We start from the raw sequence: 20438 nt of genomic DNA on the forward strand, positions 1-20438 counted from the left end.
GTTAGCTAACATTAGCTAGCTTGGTAAATCATTCCTGCATTAACTGGAAAAGGAAGACAGTATGCTAATGTCTCATAACCTATATCAACCTGACACTTTGCGTCTATAAACTGTGTTTTAGTTGCTAATTACTTAACTATTTACCATGTGGTTAAATGTGTTTTTCAGCTGCTAATATAAGCACAGACATGCTGCCCAGCCTCTCTAAGGAGGATTTACGTGATCCCTTTCCCGGACCAGAGCACTTCTTCGGAAGGAGAACCATTTGTAGATTTACTCATGGTGAAAATGAGGTAATGATTTTGACATTTTGGAGAGATTTAATCTAACCATGCACACAGTGTTTCCTGTTATCAAAGTAGCATTTCCTGGCCATTGTTACAATACATGTATCTAAAGATGTAGTTGTTTTGTTGTCTGCTGTTAGGTTGATGTTACAGTGTGGTTTTCTTTTTTCTTTATAATTATCATTGAATACATGTATGTCTTATACAGAGTGAAGAATCAGACCTGTGTAGACCAGGCACCTCCTCTGGGACCTGTGATTTCAGCTCCACTCCCACCCCCTTCCACTCTTCACCCCTTCCTCCACCCTCCTGTCCCCTCCATCCCCCAACCCCTCTCCAAACCCAAGAGACCAACATGGTGCCACCAGAACCGTACAGCTTGTCTGCCCACAGTATATCTTATACACAGACACAGAGTTGGAGCAATCAAGAAGCACCTTTTTTGAAAAACAGCTTGCTGGACAAGAAGGAGACTATATCCTTTCCAAAGATCTTCGCTGTCTGATTTAATCAGGAATACAAGCATGATTTCCATTAAGAGAGCACCAGGGGGTGACTTCCAGTATCCATGCAGCCGTGAACTCACTGTAATGGCGAAGCGTCTCATAGAGTACTGTACTACCCAATGCTGCGGGACAGATCTGCAACCAGTGGAGCTGAGTGGGTAAGTCACTACTCAGGTATTCAACACATGTTTCCAAACACAGCACTGTTGGATACCTGGCAGCCAAAGTGCAAACATCTGACACTCAAAATAGGAGGGATGTGCTTCATCCAGATCAATCAGGGCAACATGTGTCTGCTTGTGTAGTTTAATTTCTGGATTCGATTTTGTTTAATGTGTTTTATAACAAACAATTTGTTGTTTGTTAGGAATCTGTGAAGAAGCAGCTTTTGAAAAGGATTCAGAATGTGACAACCCCCAAAAAGAAGCAGGGAGCGACCCCTTCAAGAAAGAGGCCTCAAAGCCTTAGATTTCAGAGCAGCCAGGAGATGTCCACTGATGAGACTGACAAACCCATCTCCTCAACCCTGATCTTGGAGAGATCCCCACAATCTAGATGCAGCACCCCAGAGGTTGAGCAGTTGGGTGGTAAGTACCGTAAATTCCGGACTATAAGCCGCAACTTTTTTCCCAGGCTTTGAACCTCGCAGCTTAAACAATGACGCGGCTAATATATGGATTTTTCCCGCTTTCAATATATATATAAAAAAAAAAAAACATTCTGTGACGTGCTCAGTTTTTTGGCGGCATGAAGCTTTCATTAGACTGAAATGAATGAAATTGCCGAACGGGTTAAGGTCAAACAACTTTTTTGTTTACTGTTTAGATTAAATCGAGCGCTCTCAAACTTCCCATCATTCTAATTACGGTAGTCATTTTGTCACCCTCATCATGGCAAAGACACAGAGAAATGCATATGATGCAGCTTTCAAGTTGAAGGCGATTGATCTGGCTGTTGGAAAAGGAAATAGAGCTGCTGCACGGGAGCTTGGTCTTAATGAGTCGATGATAAGACGTTGGAAACAGCAGCGTGAGGAATTGACTCAGTGCAAAAAGACAACTAAAGCTTACTGCTAATTTTTTATTTTTGTTACAAGCCGTGTTTCGTTAAAGCCTATTTATTTTTGTTACAAGCCGTGTTTCGTTAAAGCCTATTTATTTTTGTTACAAGCCGTGTTTCGTTAAAGCCTGTGTAAAGTTCATTTGTTTCAATGTACTGGTAGGCACCTGCGGCTTATAGACATGTGCGGCTTATTTATGTTCAAAATAAAATAAAAAATTAAATTCAGTGGGTGCGGCTTATATTCAGGTGCGCTTAATAGTCCGGAAATTACGGTACACAAATTGAAATAGTGGATAGTGTTTCCGTATAAATGCAACTTCTACTACTACTCTAAACGAGGGACTAGAAACAAAGTGACTGTTTAGTCTTCAGTGTTTCATGTGGAATGAGAGGTTTGGGGAGGGTAGTACCAGCGGAACCACTGGTCTTAATTTCAGTCTACATTTTTAAATGTTAATTGGTCGGGTTTGTTATGTTTTCTGGCATCAGAAAGTACTGAGAGCCTACAGAACCAGGCGAGACATTATAAAACTACAAGAGATGTACAAAACCAAGGCCAGACCCAACCAGAAGAATGTTTCCCAGCTCCTGGACCTTGAATTCCAAGCAAGACGGGCCTTCATCGACTCTGATGCTACTAAGGAGCAGGACAGGCCTACCAAGATACTTCAAGTGTATCCCTGCTTCAGAGAACTGGATCATGTAAGCAAATGTATTCATTTTAAGTAGGTCTATGCTTCCTTAGACTGGTTAACGCCAGACCGAATCTCAAATGAGATACGGTGTGGTAACTGAGCAGCGTGAGAAGCCATAGCAGGGACGGGGGGTAAACTACTTTGGGCAAATGTAAAACAGTGTGCTCGTGAGAATTCGGTCTGGTAGTAACCAGGCTAATGCTTCCTACGCCTCCAGCTAGATAGACAGACAGAGTCTTACTCTGTCTGTCTGTCTGTGTGTGTGTCAGGTTATGGATGAACTCCGGCGGATCCTCAATCGAGGGAATTCCTGCTTCATACCTGATATACCCGGATACTTCATACCCGCTGAGGGACCTTTTACAACAAGGCACAGTTTTATGGAATGTTCAAAAAGGTCATGAAGCCACCGCTGCTGGACAAAGGTAATTACTGGCTCTGTTGACAATGGAGAATCCCATGAACGTATTAATGTTTGTTTAAATAACAGGCTGCAGTAAATCAAATGTGGCTATTTTCGTTTTTAACAGTGAAGCACTCAATCGCCATGATGAAGGCTTTACCAGATATGTTCCCATCACTTGTGGCTCCACCGAAGAAGTTAGGACATGCAGGTAAGAAATGTGTGAATGTATTAGAATTTTCATTACTTCGCCATAACATACAAAAAAGTGAGAATTGTCTTTGTGTTCATATTTGTTTTTCTCTTTGTGTTTGTGTCAGTCTGTAGAAGTGTCACACCCTGACCTGAGAGAGACGGTTTATTTCTCTATTTTGTTAGGTCAGGGTGTGGGGTGGGCATTCTATGTTTTGTATTTCTTTGTTTTGGGCCGAGTGTGGTTCCTAATCAGAGGCAGCTGTTTATCGTTGTATCTGATTAGGAATCATACTTAGGCAGCCTTTTCCCACCTGTGTTTTGTGGGTAGTTGTTTTGTGTTTTACCTGACAGAACTGTGCGCTTTTGTTTCCATTGTTTATTATTTTGTTTGTGTTCTGATTTAAATAAATAATCATGAACACGTGCCACGCTGCATATTGGTCCCCTCATTGCGACGGTCGTTACAGAACTACCCACCACAACTGGATCAAGCAGCATGCCCGGGAGGAGATGGATTCCTGGTCTCTGGAAGAGTGGGAGGAGAGAATTGACTGGACTTGGGGTCAAGTATTGGACAGATAAAGAAGCCTGCCGGGGAGGCAAGGAAGGAAGCACGAGAGGCAGCCCCAAAACATTTTTTTGGGGGCACACGGGGAGATTGGCTGAGTCAGGGTTGAGACCTGAGCCAACTCCCCGTGCTTATGGTGGTGAGCATGTGCCTGCTCCTCGCACTCTCCCTCCAGTGAGTCTATTCAGCCTGGTACGCCCTGTGCCTGCTCCACGTACCAGGCTGTCAGTACGTCTCCTCAGTCCGATGAGACCCGTTCCAGCTCCACGGGAGAAGCCTCCAGTGATGATCCATGGCCCGGAGCCTCCAGTGACGATCCATGGCCCGGAGCCTCCAGTGACGATCCATGGCCCGGAGCCTCCAGTGACGATCCATGGCCCGGAGCCTCCAGTGACGATCCATGGCCCGGAGCCTCCAGCGACGATCCATGGCCCGGAGCCTCCAGTGACGATCCATGGCCCGGAGCCTCCAGCGACGATCCATGGCCCGGAGCCTCCAGTGACGATCCATGGCCCGGAGCCTCCAGCGACGATCCATGGCCCGGAGCCTCCAGCGACGATCCATGGCCCGGAGCCTCCAGCGACGATCCATGGCCCGGAGCCTCCAGCGACGATCCATGGCCCGGAGCCTCCAGCGACGATCCATGGCCCGGAGCCTCCAGCGACGATCCATGGCCCGGAGCCTCCAGCGACGATCCATGGCCCGGAGCCTCCAGCGACGATCCATGGCCCGGAGCCTCCAGCGACGATCCATGGCCCGGAGCCTCCAGCGACGATCCACGGTCCGGAGCCTCCAGCGACGATCCACGGTCCGGAGCCTCCAGCGACGCTCCCCGGTCCGGAGCCTCCAGCGACGGCCTGCAGCCCGGAGTCTTCAGGGGCGGCCTGCAGCCCGGAGTCTTCAGCGGCGGCCGGCAGTGCAGATCCTCCGGCGATGATCCGCGGTCTGGTTCCTCCAGCGACACAGAAGCGGGGGAACCAGAGCCGCCGCCAAGAATAGATGCCCACCCGGACCCTCCCCTATAGGTTCAGGTTTGCGGCCGGGAGTCCGCACCTTTGGGGGGTGTACTGTCACGCCCTGACCTGAGAGAGACGGTTTATTTCTCTATTTTGTTAGGTCAGGGTGTGGGGTGGGCATTCGATGTTTTGTATTTCTTTGTTTTGGGCCGAGTGTGGTTCCTAATCAGAGGCAGCTGTCTATCGTTGTCTCTGATTAGGAATCATACTTAGGCAGCCTTTTCCCACCTGTGTTTTGTGGGTTGATTTGTGTTTTACCTGACAGAACTGTGCGCTTTCGTTTCCATTGTTTATTATTTTGTTTAAGTGTTCTGATTTAAATAAATAATCATGAACACGTGCCACGCTGCATCTTGGTCCCCTCATTGCGACGGTCGTTACAAGAAGACCCCAACACCTTTCTTTAGGCGAGACCACTCTTCAGCCCTGTCGTGATTGTCTGCGAAACCAACTGCGTACTGGCCATTGGAACCATGCCTGTGGTGACTTTTCCAAAAGAGGACATCTATGCCAGCGTGACATATCTCATGGCGTGTTATTATGCATTTCACCTCACATATCCCAAGTGCATTGAGACACTCCTCTCTGTGCTGCAGAAAGAAGTCCTCTCGGACGCCATCCACGACCGGGACATGACTTCTTCATATAAAAAGGCTATGGCCGAGTGGAAAAAGTTCTTTACTGACTAGAGTTGCACAATACAATTTTTTTCATTTCCGGTCCCGATAACAAAACTGTGTGTATTGGCCCATCCGAGAACCGATCCAATAACCTTTAATAAATAGGCAGGGCGTTTGTTTATTATAAGAAGGTTTAAAGCACTGTTACGTTAGTTATGTTGCCATAGGTCTTACATTTTCACCTTGACCACTAACGGCCTTTGTTGTTGTTTTTGCATCCTTTGTTCTGCCCATATCAGCCTCTGGATATACTGAGTCCTCAATAAAGAAATGAGATTCATTCTTTCTTTAAGCAAGCCAATCACATTTCTAGTAGTAATAAAAGTACTTTTATCTTAGTCAGGATGACTTATTTTAAGCACAATATGCAATGTTTTTGCAAATTCCTGGGAATATTGCCTTTATTTCAAGACGATTGCAATGGCATTGGATGCTAAATTTTAGCACATTTTTCTACATATTGAGAAAATAATTCTTAAATCTTTTGTTTGTATCCAGACAAATGTACTTGTTTTTAGTGTAGCTGTACTGGTTTTAAGATATATTTACTAAACATATAGCCTTATTTTTAGAAGATGGCACTAGCATTTGCTAAATTGAAGCACATTTTCTTACATATTGAGAAAATTATTCTTTGTATCCAGACAAATTACTTGCTTTTAGTCTGACCGCACTAGGTCTAAGATATCTGTGCGTTCTTTGAGACAAGATATTTTTACTTGTTTAAAAAATCTTGGCAATTAAAATTTTCCTGTTCTGTTGGCAGATCATTTTGCTTATTTTAAGTAATATTTCCCTAATTTTATTGCTTTTCTTGTTTTTGAGAGCTGGCTTTTTGCAGAGTAATACTAAGTGTATGTTGTGTAGTAAGCTGTTAGTAGCCCATGTGCCTCACCATAATAATTTGGTCCCTTTCCCACTCAGCACATGTAACCTATAGCCTGTTTTAGAGAAATGTCATTATCGAATATTGTAATAGCTTTCTGTGTCTACTTATATGCCCCTTTATTTATCCTACGGTTAGCTCGCTCATTAATGTCTTAATCGAAAATACGGATTGCCTCTTATCCGTTCATCATTCCCTTATGCCATAGATTGTACATCTCAATAGTTTTTTAAATAGATTTTTATTTAACCTTTATTATTTAACCTTTATTTAATTGTGTACATCTCAATTGTTATAGGCCTATTGCTTATAGAAATGACCCTGTCTTTCAAAGATAATTAGTAAAAATCCAAATAACTTTACAGATCTTCATTGTAAAGAGTTTAAACACTGTTTCCCATTTTTGCTCAATGAACCATAAACAATTAATAAACATGCACCTGTGGAACGTTCGTTAAGACACTAACAGCTTACAGACGATAGGCAATTAAGGTCACAGTTGTGAAAAGTTAGTACACTAAAGAGGCCTTTCTACTGACTCTGAAAAACACCAAAAGAAAGATGCCCAGGGTCCCTGCTCATCTGCGTGAATGTGCCTTAGGCATGCTGCAAGGAGGCATGAGGACTGCAGATGTGCCCAGGGCAATAAATTGCAATGTCCGTACTGTGAGACTCCTAAGACAGCGCTACAGGAAGACAGGATGGACAGCTGATCATCCTCGCAGTGGCAGACCACGTGTAACAACACCTGCACAGGATTGGTACATCCGAACATCACACCTGCGGGACAGGTACAGGATGGCAACAACAACTGCCCAAGTTACACCAGGAACACACAATCCCTCCATCAGTGCTCAGACTGTCCGCCATAGGCTGAGAGAGGCTGGACTGAGGGCTTGTAGGCCTGTAGTAAGGCAGGTCCTCATCAGACATCACCGGCAACAACGTCGCCTATGGGCACAAACCCACTGTCGTTGGACTAGACAGGCCTGGCAAAAAGTGCTCTTCACTGACGAGATGCGGTTTTGTCTCACCAGGGCTGATGGTCGGATTCGCGTTTATCGTCGAAGGAATGAGCGTTACACTTAGGCCTGTACTCTGGAGAGGGATCGATTTGGAAGTGGAGGGTCCGTCATGGTCTGGGGCGGTGTGTTGTCACAGCATCATCGGACTGAGCTTGTTGTCATTGCAGGCAATCTCAACGCTGTGCGTTACAGGGAAGACCTCCTCCCTCATGTGGTACCCTTCCTGCAAGCTCATCCTGACATGACCCTCCAGTATGACAATGCCACCAGCCATACTGCTCGTTCTGTGCGTGATTTCTTGCAAGACAGAAATGTCAGTATTCTGCCATGGCCAGCGAAAAACCCTAGATCTCAATCCCATTGAGCACGCCTGGGACCTGTTGGATCGGAGGGTGAGGGCTAGGGCCATTCCCCCCAGAAATGTTCGGGATCTTGCAGGTGCCTTGGTGGAAGAGTGGGGTAACGTCTCACAGCAAGAACTGTTAAATCTGGTGCAGTCCATGAGGAGGAGATGCACTGCGGTACTTAATGCAGCTGGTGGCCACACCAGATATTGACAGTTTCTTTTGATTTTCCCCCCCCCTTGTTTAGGGACACATTATTCAATTTCTGTTAGTCACATGTCTGTGGAAATTGTTCAGTTTATGTCTCAGTTGTTGAATCTTATGTTCATACAAATATTTACACATGTTAAGTTTGCTGAAAATAAACGCTGTTGACAGTGAGGACATTTCTTTTTTTGCTGAGTTTAGGTATATCTAATTAGTATCTTACTCATAATTTTAGGCAATGTTGAAATGATTTCATTGCTTTGCTTACTGTGTGTGGGCAAAGCAATTAATTAGCTCATGTGCTTTTCTTGACAAGGAGGAGATACTATATAATGTTGTTGGGTCTGTAACCATGTTTGCCAGTGACGGTCTCTTCCCATTCAAATATTTTTCAGCTCCGCTGTTGACATAGCTTTATGTAGGCCCTAACAGTTTGTGGGCACAGTTTGTCAATTGATGTGTTGTTATGTAGTGGCTTTGCTGGCATGCGTTTAAAAAAAAAGTTATGTTGTTGGCCCCACCAAGATTTACATGCTAAAATCGCCACTGACCATGGCACAGTTACAGAATGTTCTCACTGAGGTGCATCTTATTGGCTCAATGTTTTTCCCATACAAACCACAGCAACTGTTTTGTTCGACGAATGCATCTGTTGTGCATGACTAATCAAATGACCTGTGAAGTCAGACATGTCAGTCACTTTCAGATGATCCCTCAACGCAGTTTTAGGATATCTTATGTTTTGTTCAATAAATAATCATCTTCATCAGCTAACGTCACTTTTTGTCAGTGGTTTAAAATAATTAAGTAAAAATACTTTAAAGTACTAATTAAGTAGTTTTTGGGGGTATCTGTACTTTACTATTTATATTTTTGATTACTTTTACTTTACTACATTCCTTAAGAAAATATTAAACTTTTTACTCCATACATTTTTCTTGACACCCAAAAGTACTCGTTACATTTTGAATGCTTAGCAAGATAGGAAAATGGCCAATTCACACACTTATCAACAGAACATCCCTGTTCATCCCTACTGCCTCTCATCTGGCGAACTCGCTAAACACACATGCTTCATTGGTAAGTTGTCTGAATGTTGGAGTGTGCCTCTGGCTATCAGCAAATAAATAAAATTTAAAAAAAGAAAATGGTGCATCTGGTTTGCTTATAAGCAGTTTGAAATGAATTTTACTTTGAGTTTTGATACTTAAGTATATTTTAGTAATTACATTCACTTTTGAAACTTAAGTATATTTTAAACCAAATACTTTTAGACTTTTCCTCAAGTAGAATTTTACTGGGTGACTTTTACTTGAGTCATTTTCTATTAAGGTATCTTTACTTTTACTCAAGTATGATAATTGTGTATTTTTTACACCACTGCCTTTTGTGAATTTTGAAGCATTTATGTAATCAAAACAATTACATAAAGCACTTACACGCTTCATAATTCATAAAGGTCATGTTAACTGACATATTATCTTATAGAACAAAATGTATATGATCTCAGGAATGGCTGAACGAACCAGAGGTAACTAATTTGCGGTTTCTAAGACTACAAGGCGAGTTCTATCCTATGGAAAACATTGATTCTTTAACAAGACTGCCATCTAGGGATTTGAAAACAATACTGCAATAAAGTTTAAGTGTCATAATTACAAGTGCAAAGTGAACCCAGCCTGGTGTAAGCAAAATGATCTGTGTCAAGAAACATGATGTTTATGTGGATACATTGCATTTGCATCACAGACATTAAGCCTGAGTTAATTCATGTCTGTCGGTTTCTCTCTCTCTCTTATATAATCCCCCATCCTTCTCTCTTCTCTTGCTTTCCCTCCGTCCTTATTTAAAAAAAAAAAAATGTTGACCTTTATTTAAGGGGCCAAGACAAATGCCCTGCTGGGCGTTGGTACCCAGGCGCTAATGTGTCTCTCTCCTCATTGAATAAATGCTGTCAATGGATGAATGGGTGATGGAAACTGATAATTGTGCACGTTGTGGGAATAGTTACATGTCCCCCTCCGTAAGGGGGTGCAAGATGACCGAGTTGATAAATACTGTGTTGAAGCCAGATAAAGTCATTCATGTTTCCCACTACCTCTGGTGTCCGTGTCCCCTCACTTCATAACTTAACATGGTATCAGAAGTGGTCAACCACCACCATGCTTGCAACTCAGAGACCCGAAAGAAGTTGTCAGGTTTTATTATGTAATGTTTCAAATGAAAAAGTAGATGTGAGAACAAGTTTTACCGCCATTTTCGTTAACGTTCTCAGCTAACTAGCAAGCAAGCTAACTAGCTAGCTACATTAAGAACAGTGGTAGCTAACAAGTGGCAGAAGCTAGTTAAAGACCACATGTCGGAGCCCTAGCAAGATAATATACAGAACGCAGAACCAGCATTATCTGCAGAAATTGTCAAAAGAAGGACCACTATGCAACAGTCGGCAGATCATAAACAGCCATGTCAGAACTCCTAGAGGAAGAGGAGTCTGAAAATGTGTTAAATTATTTCTTGGCTCTATCAGGAAGGATACAGACCAGCCATGGGTAACTACAGTACACTCAGTCTGTTTAATCAACAGGTCAAACTCGAAATTAACACAAGCGCTGATGTCACAGTCATTCCAGAGACTGTATACCAACAGCTGACCAAAGACCCACTGCAGCACACACCTAAAGTCCTTCAGGGCATGCTAGCAGATACCCATAGACTTCCCGTCATTTCGCTAACTCTAGTTAGCATTTGAAAAATCACCGGTCTATCGGGAGCTACACGTGCTGCCTTGCGTTGAACACACTCTAGGCAAGATGAAAGATGTCAACATCTTTTCCAAACTCGACACATTCTGTAAAACATACCACTTTCATCACCCACCTCGGCCGATACGGCTTTTGAAGGCTCCCATTTGGAATCTCATCTCCCCATTTTGCAGACTGACTGCAAAATGCGAGTTCTCCAAACAACATGCTAAATTCAGAAAATTGATGGGAGTGGTGTTCGAGCTGACCCAACCAAGATCAAAGGTCACAGCAGCTGCACAAATACCAGTACCAACAAACGAGAGCGAGGTCCGGAGATTTATGGCCATAGTCAACCACCTGGGGAATACGTCCCTCACCTCACAGACGTCCAGACCACTCAGAGAGCTACTGAACAAGAAAAGTGTGTGGACTTGTGGCCCCCCAGCAAGCGCAGGCGTTTAATGACATTAAAAGTAACCTCACAACTCCTCCTGGATTAGTCGTCTACGACCCTACAGCAGACACCAAGGCGTCAGCTGAGGCCTCCTCCTACGGCCTATGAGCCATTCTGCTACAGAAGAAAAGTGACACGGACTGGCGTCCCATCATGTACGCTTCCCGGATCCTGTTTAGCATAGAACGTCGCTACACACAGATCGAAAAAGAAGCTGTTGCTACTACATGTGCTTGTGAGCAGTTCAGGAACGTTCTTATAGGCCTCACATTTAAAGTCGACACTGACCATACATCCCTGCTTAGCGATGCTTGGCTTATAGTCGCTCGACAAACTCCCTCCAAGGAAGCAACGCTTCAGAATGAGACTCCATTGCTCATGTGCCTGGTAAGAGGTTGGCTACGGCTGACACTCTGCCCAAGAATCCTTCTACAGGGAACCAGAGCAGCCAATCTCAGGAACAGCTAATTGAAGGGCGTGTGCACGCTGTCCTCTCAAACTGGAGGCAGGACCCAGAGACCCTCATCCCAAGTCCGACACCAGAGGGCCCTTGGCAAAAGCTAGGGGCTGACCTTTTTACCTCGACAACTACACCTAACCTGTTGTCTTTGACTATTTCTCTAGATTCACGGAGGTGGCAAAAATGACCTTACGCCATCTAGTGCTGAGGGTGGAGAGGATGAAGTCATGATTTGCTCGTAGCGGGGTCCCTCTTCATCTAATCTCAGACATTGGCCCCTACAGACACCTTGGGATTCACACACCCAACCTCAAACATTTTGTTCCCCCAAAGCAACGGTGCAGCCGAACAAGCTTTACAGACTGTCAAACAGCTCCTCAGACCCCGACCATGTGCTCTTAGCATACAGATTAACCCCCCTCTCCAATGGACTGAGCCCAGCGGAGTTCTTGCAAGGCAGGAAGCTGAGTACCATTAATAGTCTGCCCTCGCTGTTGACAGGGTGGCCAGACCTCTCTGAGTTTACAGACTGAGACAATCTAAGCTCAGCCAAAAGAAACACTTCGACAGCTGACGTCGAGCAAAGGCCTTCAGCTCTCTTCGGCCAGGAGCTATAGTATGGATGCAGGACTCCTGGGACAAAAGCGGACAACCAGAAACCCTGAGACAAGACTCTAACCTCATCCTAAACCTAACCCTAATCCCAGCTTCATGTTCACATCCCGGCTAAAATCTTACTCAGTAAGAATACACATCATTGTTTCTTCTCCTTTCCCTCTTCTCGCTTCGCTTGTTAGATATTGGACATTGATCATTTTCTGGCAAATATCCTCTCGTGCAGGGAACAGGCTATCAGAGTCACCCACCACTTTACAATGTGAGCTGGAGGCAATGTGCGTTTTGAAAACATCATTCATTGTTTGAAACCGGAATGTTTTATTTCATATTATGAGGCATGTCTTACCCTGCTTATAGGTAGCCTATAGGCAGGATCCTGGAAACATGGAGGAAATAATTTTATAATACTTCATAGACGGAGTTTCAAGTTTGGGGAAGCTTACAATGTATCCTAGCATTTCTACAGTTCTGCTTTGTCAATTATTTTCATATCCACTTTGTTGCGGGACAGTTTCATTTCAGTAAAAAACGTTTTTTTGTTTCTCAAAGTCATTGTCACATGGTTAATCATGAAAAAAATCTGAATTAAAATGATACCTTAACCTGTCTGGGCTAGGGGGCAGTATTTTCACGGCCGGATAAAAAACGTACCCGATTTAAACTGGTTACTACTCTTTCCCAGAAATGAGAATATGCATATTATTAGTTGACTTGGATAGAAAACACTCTGAAGTTTCTAAAACTGTTTGAATGGTGTCTGTGAGTATAACAGAACTCATATGGCAGACAAAAACCTGAGAAAATTCCAAGCAGGAAGTGGCCTGTCTGAGAAATTGTAGTTCTTCTTTCTAATCCCTTTCGAAACTACAGTATCTCTGGGGTTACGTTGCACTTTCTAAGGCTTCCATTGGCTCTCTAAAGCCTTCAGAAAGCGGATTGAGGTGTCTCCTGTCTCTGGGCAGAGTATACTAGCACAGTTTGTCAGTGGTCTGCCTAGTGACAAAGAGATTGGAGATGCGCGGTCCCGCGACCATGCTGTTTTTTCTTTCCCTCTTTGAATGAATACACTATTGTCCGGTTGGAATATTATCGCTATTTTACGAGAAAAATACCATAAAAATTGATTTTAAACAGCGTTTGACATGCTTCTAAGTACGGTAAAGGAACATTTAGAATGTTTTTGTCTCGAAATGCGCTCGCGCGTTACCCTTTGGATAGTGACCTGCACGCACGAACAAAACGGAGGTATTTGGACATAACTATGGATTATTTGGAACAAAAACAAAATTTCTTGTGGAAGTAGCAGTCCTGGGAGTGCATTCTGACGAAGATCAGCAAAGGTAATACAATTTTTCTAATAGTAATTCTGAGTTTAGTGAGCCCCGAAGTTGGTGGGTGTCAAAATAGCTAGCCGTGATGGCTGAGCTATGTACTCAGAATATTGCAAAATGTGCTTTCGCCGAAAAGCTATTTTAAAATCTGACATAGCGATTGCATAAAGGAGTTCTGTATCTATAATTCTTAAAATAATTGTTATGTATTTTGTCAACGTTTATGGTGAGTAATTTAGTAAATTCACCGGAAGTTTTGGGTGGCAATGCATCTTCTGTACATCACATGCCAATGTAAAAAGCTGTTTTTCGATATAAATATGAACTTGATTGAACAAAACATGCATGTATTGTATAACATAATGTCCTAGGAGTGTCATCTGATGAAGATCATCAAAGGTTAGTGCTTCATTTAGCTGTGTTTTGGGTTTATGTGACATGCTTGCTTGAAAAATGGCTGTGTGATTATTTGTGGCTATTTACTCTCCTAACATAATCTAATGTTTTGCTTTCGCTGTAAAGCCTTTTTGAAATCGGATGATGTGGTTAGATTAACAGGAGTCTTGTCTTTAAAATGGTGTAAAATAGTCGTATGTTTGAAAAATTGAAATTATTGAATTTTTGAGGTACTTTTGAGGTACTTGTATTTCACGCCACGCTCTTCCACTGGCTGTTGAATAGAGTGGGACGGTGACGTGCCACCTAGCCCATAGTGGTTAATTATTACCTCATCAGTCTCATTCTGAACGTCGCATAATCCTTGGATCCGTAAGAACCCTAACCTAATTAATGAATCAGCAATACACAAATTGGCTTAATAAATAAATAAATTAACTAAATAATTACACAGAATACATAAACACACACACTGTCACGTCCTGACCAATATTTAGGTATTATTTCTATTATATTTGGTCAGGACGTGGCAGAGGTATATTTGTTTTGTATTATGGGGTTTTGTGTGTGGTGTAGTGGGGTGTATTAGTTTGGTATAGGTTCTAGGTTTGTTTTTCTATGTGTAGTTTTGGGTGCTGGACTCTCAATTGGAGGCAGGTGTTTCTAGTTGCCTCTGATTGGGAGTCCCATAAGTAGGTGTGTGTTTGTTTGGTTTTCGTGGGTAGTTGTTTTTGCACTGCGTGTTGTGTGCCTGCAAAACTGTTCCTGTCGTATATATTGTTTGAATTGTTAAGTGGATGCTCTACTCCTTTATTTTAATTAAAGATGAGTATTCACATACCTGCTGCGCCTTGGTCCATTTCTACAGAAGACAGCCGTTACAGAACTACCCACCACCAAAGGACCAAGCAGCGGAGAAGAGGACAGAGGCAAGTGAGGGAGGAATGTTGGAGGCAGCCCCAAGAATTTTTTTAGGGGGGGCACAAGGGCTATTTGGCGGGGCGAGATTACAGCCCCAGGCCAGCTCCCCGTACCCTTGTAGGGCAGACTGGACAGGTCCCGTGCTTTGGGGTTGGGGCTGTGGTGAGGCCTGGGATTTTCAGGCCGGTAGGCAAGGTACCAGCGCCCCGCATGTGCCAGGGCGAAGTAAGCATCAAGCCGGAAGGGGTGATGCCAACCCTGCGCTCAAGACCGCCAGTGCGCCCTTTCGGTCCGGTGTTTCCCGCCAGACGCACTAGCATGGAGGTGCGTGTCTCCAGGCTGGCACGTCCTATACCAGCCCCACGCATCAGGAGTCTAGTGTGTCAACCCAGCCTCGCCAGTCAACAGTCACCAGAGCTGCCCGCCAGTCAACAGTCGTCAGTGCTGCCCGCCAGTCAACCATCACCAGAGCTGCCCGCCAGTCAACAGTCGTCAGAGCTGCCCGCCAGTCAACAGTCGTCAGAGCTGCCCGCCAGTCAACAGTCGTCAGAGCTGCCCGCCAGTCAACAGTCGTCAGAGCTGCCCGCCAGTCAACAGTCGCCAGAGAGGTCAGACTGCCCTGAACTGCCGGAGTGGCCAGACTGCCCTGAACTGCCGGAGTGGCCAGACTGCCCTGAACTGCCGGAGTGGCCAGACTGCCCTGAACTGCCGGAGTGGCCAGACTGCCCTGAACTGCCGGGGGGGCGGACTGCCCTGAACTGCCGGGGGCGGACTGCCCTGAACTGCCAGGGTGGCCAGACTGCCATGAACTGCCAGGGTGGCCAGACTGCCCTGAACTGCCAGGGTGGCCAGACTGCCCTGAACTGCCAGGGTGGCCAGACTGCCCTGAACTGCCAGGGTGGCCAGACTGCCCTGAACTGCCAGGGTGGCCAGACTGCCCTGAACTGCCAGGGTGGCCAGACTGCCCGGTTCTGCCAGAGGTGCCCGCCTGCCCTGATCTGCCAGGGTGCCCGGCCTGTCAGGATCAGCCCGAGTGGTCCTCCTGCCCTCCGGTCCAGCCCGAGTGGTCCTCCTGCCCTCCGGTCCAGCCCGAGTGGTCCTCCTGCCCTCCGGTCCAGCCCGAGTGGTCCTCCTGCCCTCCGGTCCAGCCCGAGTGGTCCTCCTGCCTTCCGGCCCAGCCCGAGTGGCCCGCATGCCTTCCGGCCCAGCCCGAGTGGCCCGCATGCCTTCCGGCCCAGCCCGAGTGGCCCGCATGCCTTCCGGCCCAGCCCGAGGGGCCCTCCTGTCCCCCGGCCCAGCCCGAGGGGCCCTCCTGTCCCCCGGCCCAGCCCGAGGGGCCCTCCTGTCCCCCGGGCCAGCCCGAGGGGCCCTCCTGTCCCCCGGGCCACCCCGAGGGGCCCTCCTGTCCCCCGGCCCAGCCCGAGGGGCCCTCCTGTCCTCCGGCCCGGCCCGTGGGGTCCGTCTGCCTGGCGCAGCTATCGGCTCCACCGAAGTGGGTGGAGCAGGGTCCACGTCCTGCACCGGAGCCACCTCCAGGATAGGTGGGTTGGGGAGGGAGGGTGTAGCACAGTGCCGTCGTTGACGGCAGCCACCCTCCCTTCCCTCCCTTATTGTTTAGGGGGTATTGCTTTTTGGTTTTGTTGGGGTAATGGGGATTTTTTGTGTTTTCTTTTAAGGTGCATTCCGGGGTCTGCACCTTTAGGGGGGGGAATGTCACGTCCTGACCAATATTTAGGTATTATTTCTATTATATTTGGTCAGGACGTGGCAGAGGTATATTTGTTTTGTATTATGGGGTTTTGTGTGTGGTGTAGTGGGGTGTATTAGTTTGGTATAGGTTCTAGGTTTGTTTTTCTATGTGTAGTTTTGGGTGCTGGACTCTCAATTGGAGGCAGGTGTTTCTAGTTGCCTCTGATTGGGAGTCCCATAAGTAGGTGTGTGTTTGTTTGGTTTTCGTGGGTAGTTGTTTTTGCACTGCGTGTTGTGTGCCTGCAAAACTGTTCCTGTCGTATATATTGTTTGAATTGTTAAGTGGATGCTCTACTCCTTTATTTTAATTAAAGATGAGTATTCACATACCTGCTGCGCCTTGGTCCATTTCTACAGAAGACAGCCGTTACACACACACGGTATAGGTTATCGATTACTAACGTAATACAATGAAAACAGGTCCCTAGTGAACTAACAAAAGCATGACCGTTTGGTTGCACAATGGAAAGGGAGGGGTAGGTAAAGAGAGGGAGAGACAAAGAGAGTCAACTTATCGTATATACATTTGGAAGCTACGCTTACGGGAATACAAATACTTAGCACCCTAACCACCGCTCATTCGGATTAGAAATGCGATATATATTCACAAGTAGATGTCTTTCTCTGTCGTCTCCCTGTTGAAACCAGTCATTCCGTCTATGGTGAGTGGCTCGATGTAAGGCTCTGGTTGTCCACCAGAAGTCACATTGTCCTTAGTTGTAGAGCTTCTCTGGTCTTGGAGTGTTCGTTAGATAGATACTTCAGATGTACCAATGGTTGTTTCAGATGGGATGTCTTCCTTCCCTCGTGTCTTTAGTCAAAGTTCTAGGACCACTTTTACATGCACAGCTGCAGACTGGATGTTTCTGGTCATCTTCTCTTCTAGTGTTGAGGTTGAGAGCTTCCGAGTTTCTCACCATTTCAAGGTGTAGACCAACATCTCACATCTTTCCGTATCAATGGTTGATTACTCAGGGTTCAGTTCCCGACCACTTTACATGCCAGCAACAACCCAGCATGTTTTGGTCTTGTAGTTTTAACCATTTGTAACATGTAGCCACCGCTCCAAGCTGTCTGGTCTCAAGGTGCAATAGCCAGACCCCCCCCTCCTGTGGGAGAGAGGGGGAGGGGTGTCTGGCTATCTATCAGCCATGTTCCAAGCTGATCTGGCACCTTTGATCCTCACCAATAAGAGAGAGTCATGACACACTTGGCAGGAGAGAAGAGCCTCTCATCTCTTCATTGTCACAATTCAACTCAAACATTTGCTCAGACTATTGCCTGTTTCCTTAGTCTACAGCAGAGCCCTCTATTTAGGAAAAGGCTTTGTCATTAGCCTACACATACAGAAGGAAAACAATGCAATTGTTATTCAAGTAAAATTGAGTCAGTAAAATGGAGTCTAAAGGAATTACTTCCTTCTCCACTCCCCCTCTATCATCTCAGGGACCTCAGCCACCTGAGCCATGGCCTGTTCGCCCCTCTTCCATTACTCAGATGCAGGCAGTACAGGAGCATCATGGCTAAAACTAACAGACTGGGCAATAGCTTCTACCCCCAGACCATCAGGCTGCGAATAGTCCCCACTAGTCAGCTACCTGCTCCCCCTGTCCCCCTCCTGCCACCCCTGGACTTCACAGTTCAGAGCACAGATTGCTTCCACTGAAAGTTGTTGGATGACTTTGATGTGTGCCTGTGTGTATGTCATTGTGTGCTTGTCTGTGTGTATACAGTGCAAATATGGTAGGTGAATATGAAAGTGAAATCTCTTTTTTTGGTTTGGGACTTTGTCTGGGACTCTCCTCATGTCGTAACAATATGCTGTATACCAGTCTGACAAGCTCTGCCAGTTTAACATGCCTGCCTGTCTGTCCACAAGATGTCTGCTTCACCTGCTACCTACCACCTCATTAGACACTGACGGGCCAGGAGCTAGGGGCCTACACCTGCTGCTCCTCCATGGTAGGTACCGTTTCACCATGCGCAGCCCCCCGGTTGGGAATTTGATTTTGGTTCCTAGCCATGGGTTTGCATCTGCTCTCTGTCTCTGTCTCAATCAATCTCTCAACATTTACCTTTTTTGTATTTCATGAATTGTATACATTTTCAGGATCCAGGACAATTAATTTATGGCTTCTACTGCCACTGTAAGTTTGCATATTTGCTTCAATTGAAAGTAACAGTAGAAAATTATGGATTTAAAAAAATCTTTTCACCAACATGCTTCTCTTTTGAAGATAAGTTTTACCATTTCTTCTCAATTTGCTTTGGACTGGGTTGTGGAATGGCAGTCTACCGACCATATTACCGTGAGTAAATGTCATTTACTATTCAAGTAAAAAAATAACAATTACTCAGCTTTTCATCACTCAATATTGGCTGTTTTTGTCTACAATCAGTGTCATTATCTTTCCAGCCATTATGACCCCGGCACTTCTGTCTGTGATTTCCACTCTTGTATTTGAATTTGTGGGCATGCTCTCTGGTAAGGTAAACTGTACTGTACATTCTTGTGTTGGTTTATGTTGTTATTTGAAGTGTTTAGTGTTTGTATGTAATAACTTAAGTATGAGGAATAATCCAATACTTTCCATTTTAGACCTGACAGTTTCCTCTAAAAGATGCGAAGTCATTTGTATATGGTCGTATATATGAAAAGTTGTATATAGTCGCATGTGTTTAGTCATATGTGTGTAATAGCTTACCAGTGAGAAATAACAATATATTCCGTCTCAGATCTGCCAGCTCACACTAAAAGATGCAAAGGCCCTCCCTATCATAGAAGAGGTATGTCATATAAAGTACTAACTCCCACACCCACCCCAAGTCCATCCGAAATACAGAACTAGAGGAAGCCCAAACCTCTCATTTCATTCCCATAGTGCACTTCAACAAAACTATTGATAAAAGCAGTGATAAAGTAACTCGTTCCATTTCCTATGTCACATCCTAAATGGCACCCTATTCCCTACTTTTGGTAAGAGCCCTAGTGCACTATTTGTGACCAGGACCCATCGGGCTAGGGTGCCATTTGGGACACAGCCTGGTATCTTTAATAACCTCACAGTATTTGTCTCTTCTCAGATGCCTTCTGGGGATTGTGTGCTGCTCTGCTTGTGGCTATCTTAAACCTCGACTCATATCATGGTACTATTGATTATTCATTGAACTAATGGGTGTTGAATACAGTGTAATATGGTTGGTATACTGGAGCAATTTCATACAAATGAAATAATGTTGAAATCACTTGAATCTTATTGAATGTTCATTATTCTTTCCTTGAGTCTACACACTGTCTTATGGATGTGGAATCATGGTGTTTGCAGTTCGAGGAGCCAAGCGGAAATACAGCTCTCTATGGTAGGTAAATGACAACAGACCTACTGTATATAACACAGCTGTGTAGTACACAATGAAAGCTCACCTAACTCATGTGAATTGACAGAGATGCTTGTGATACAGGATGTTATCCTGTACAAGAAAGCGTTACATTGTATGTTGCATATGCTGTGAAACTGGGATGCAGCTCTGGTAAAATTGACATTATAAACTGGGTGGTTCGAGCCCTGAATGCTGATTGGCTGAAAGCCGTGGTATATCAGACCGTATACTATGGGTATGACCAATTTTTGTTTTTACTGTTCAAATTACGTTGGTAACCAGTTGATAATAGCAATAAGGCACCTCGGGGGTTTGTGGTATATGACCAATATACCACGGCTAATGGCTGTATCCACGTTGCGTCGTCCCTAAGAACAGCCCTTAGCTGTGGTATATTGGCAATATACCACACCCCCTCAGGCTTTATTGCTTAAAATAGAGAACACTAAATGAAACATATAGCCAAAATAACTTTTAAAGCTACAATTACATTTTAATCATTTATCCAGA

General features: G+C 45.0%; 1 protein-coding gene across 3 annotated transcripts in view; it reads left to right on the top strand.

Moving 5' to 3' along the window:
- LOC106565156 (uncharacterized) overlaps positions 1-20438 on the top strand; it is a 21946-nt gene continuing 1508 nt past the window's right edge. The window contains exons 1-13 of one of the 3 annotated variants that reach the window (XR_006758019.1): positions 1-293; positions 496-951; positions 1161-1380; positions 2345-2557; positions 2820-2975; positions 3081-3164; positions 18427-18509; positions 18658-18694; positions 18785-18856; positions 18964-19032; positions 19284-19334; positions 19632-19694; positions 19832-19907. Coding sequence is in view for 2 of the 3 variants with exons in the window: in XM_014131961.2 (XP_013987436.2) it covers positions 2430-2557; positions 2820-2975; positions 3081-3164; positions 18427-18509; positions 18785-18856; positions 18964-19032; positions 19284-19334; positions 19632-19694; positions 19832-19907 (782 nt within the window). In the remaining variant the exon portion in view is untranslated. The remainder of the gene's footprint in view (positions 294-495; positions 952-1160; positions 1381-2344; positions 2558-2819; positions 2976-3080; positions 3165-18426; positions 18510-18657; positions 18695-18784; positions 18857-18963; positions 19033-19283; positions 19335-19631; positions 19695-19831; positions 19908-20438) is intronic. The other 2 variants (XM_014131961.2, XM_045691499.1) reach the window with 2 other exon arrangements.

This window comes from Salmo salar, chromosome ssa12, assembly GCF_905237065.1.
Source record: "Salmo salar chromosome ssa12, Ssal_v3.1, whole genome shotgun sequence".
Taxonomy (NCBI): domain Eukaryota; kingdom Metazoa; phylum Chordata; class Actinopteri; order Salmoniformes; family Salmonidae; genus Salmo; species Salmo salar.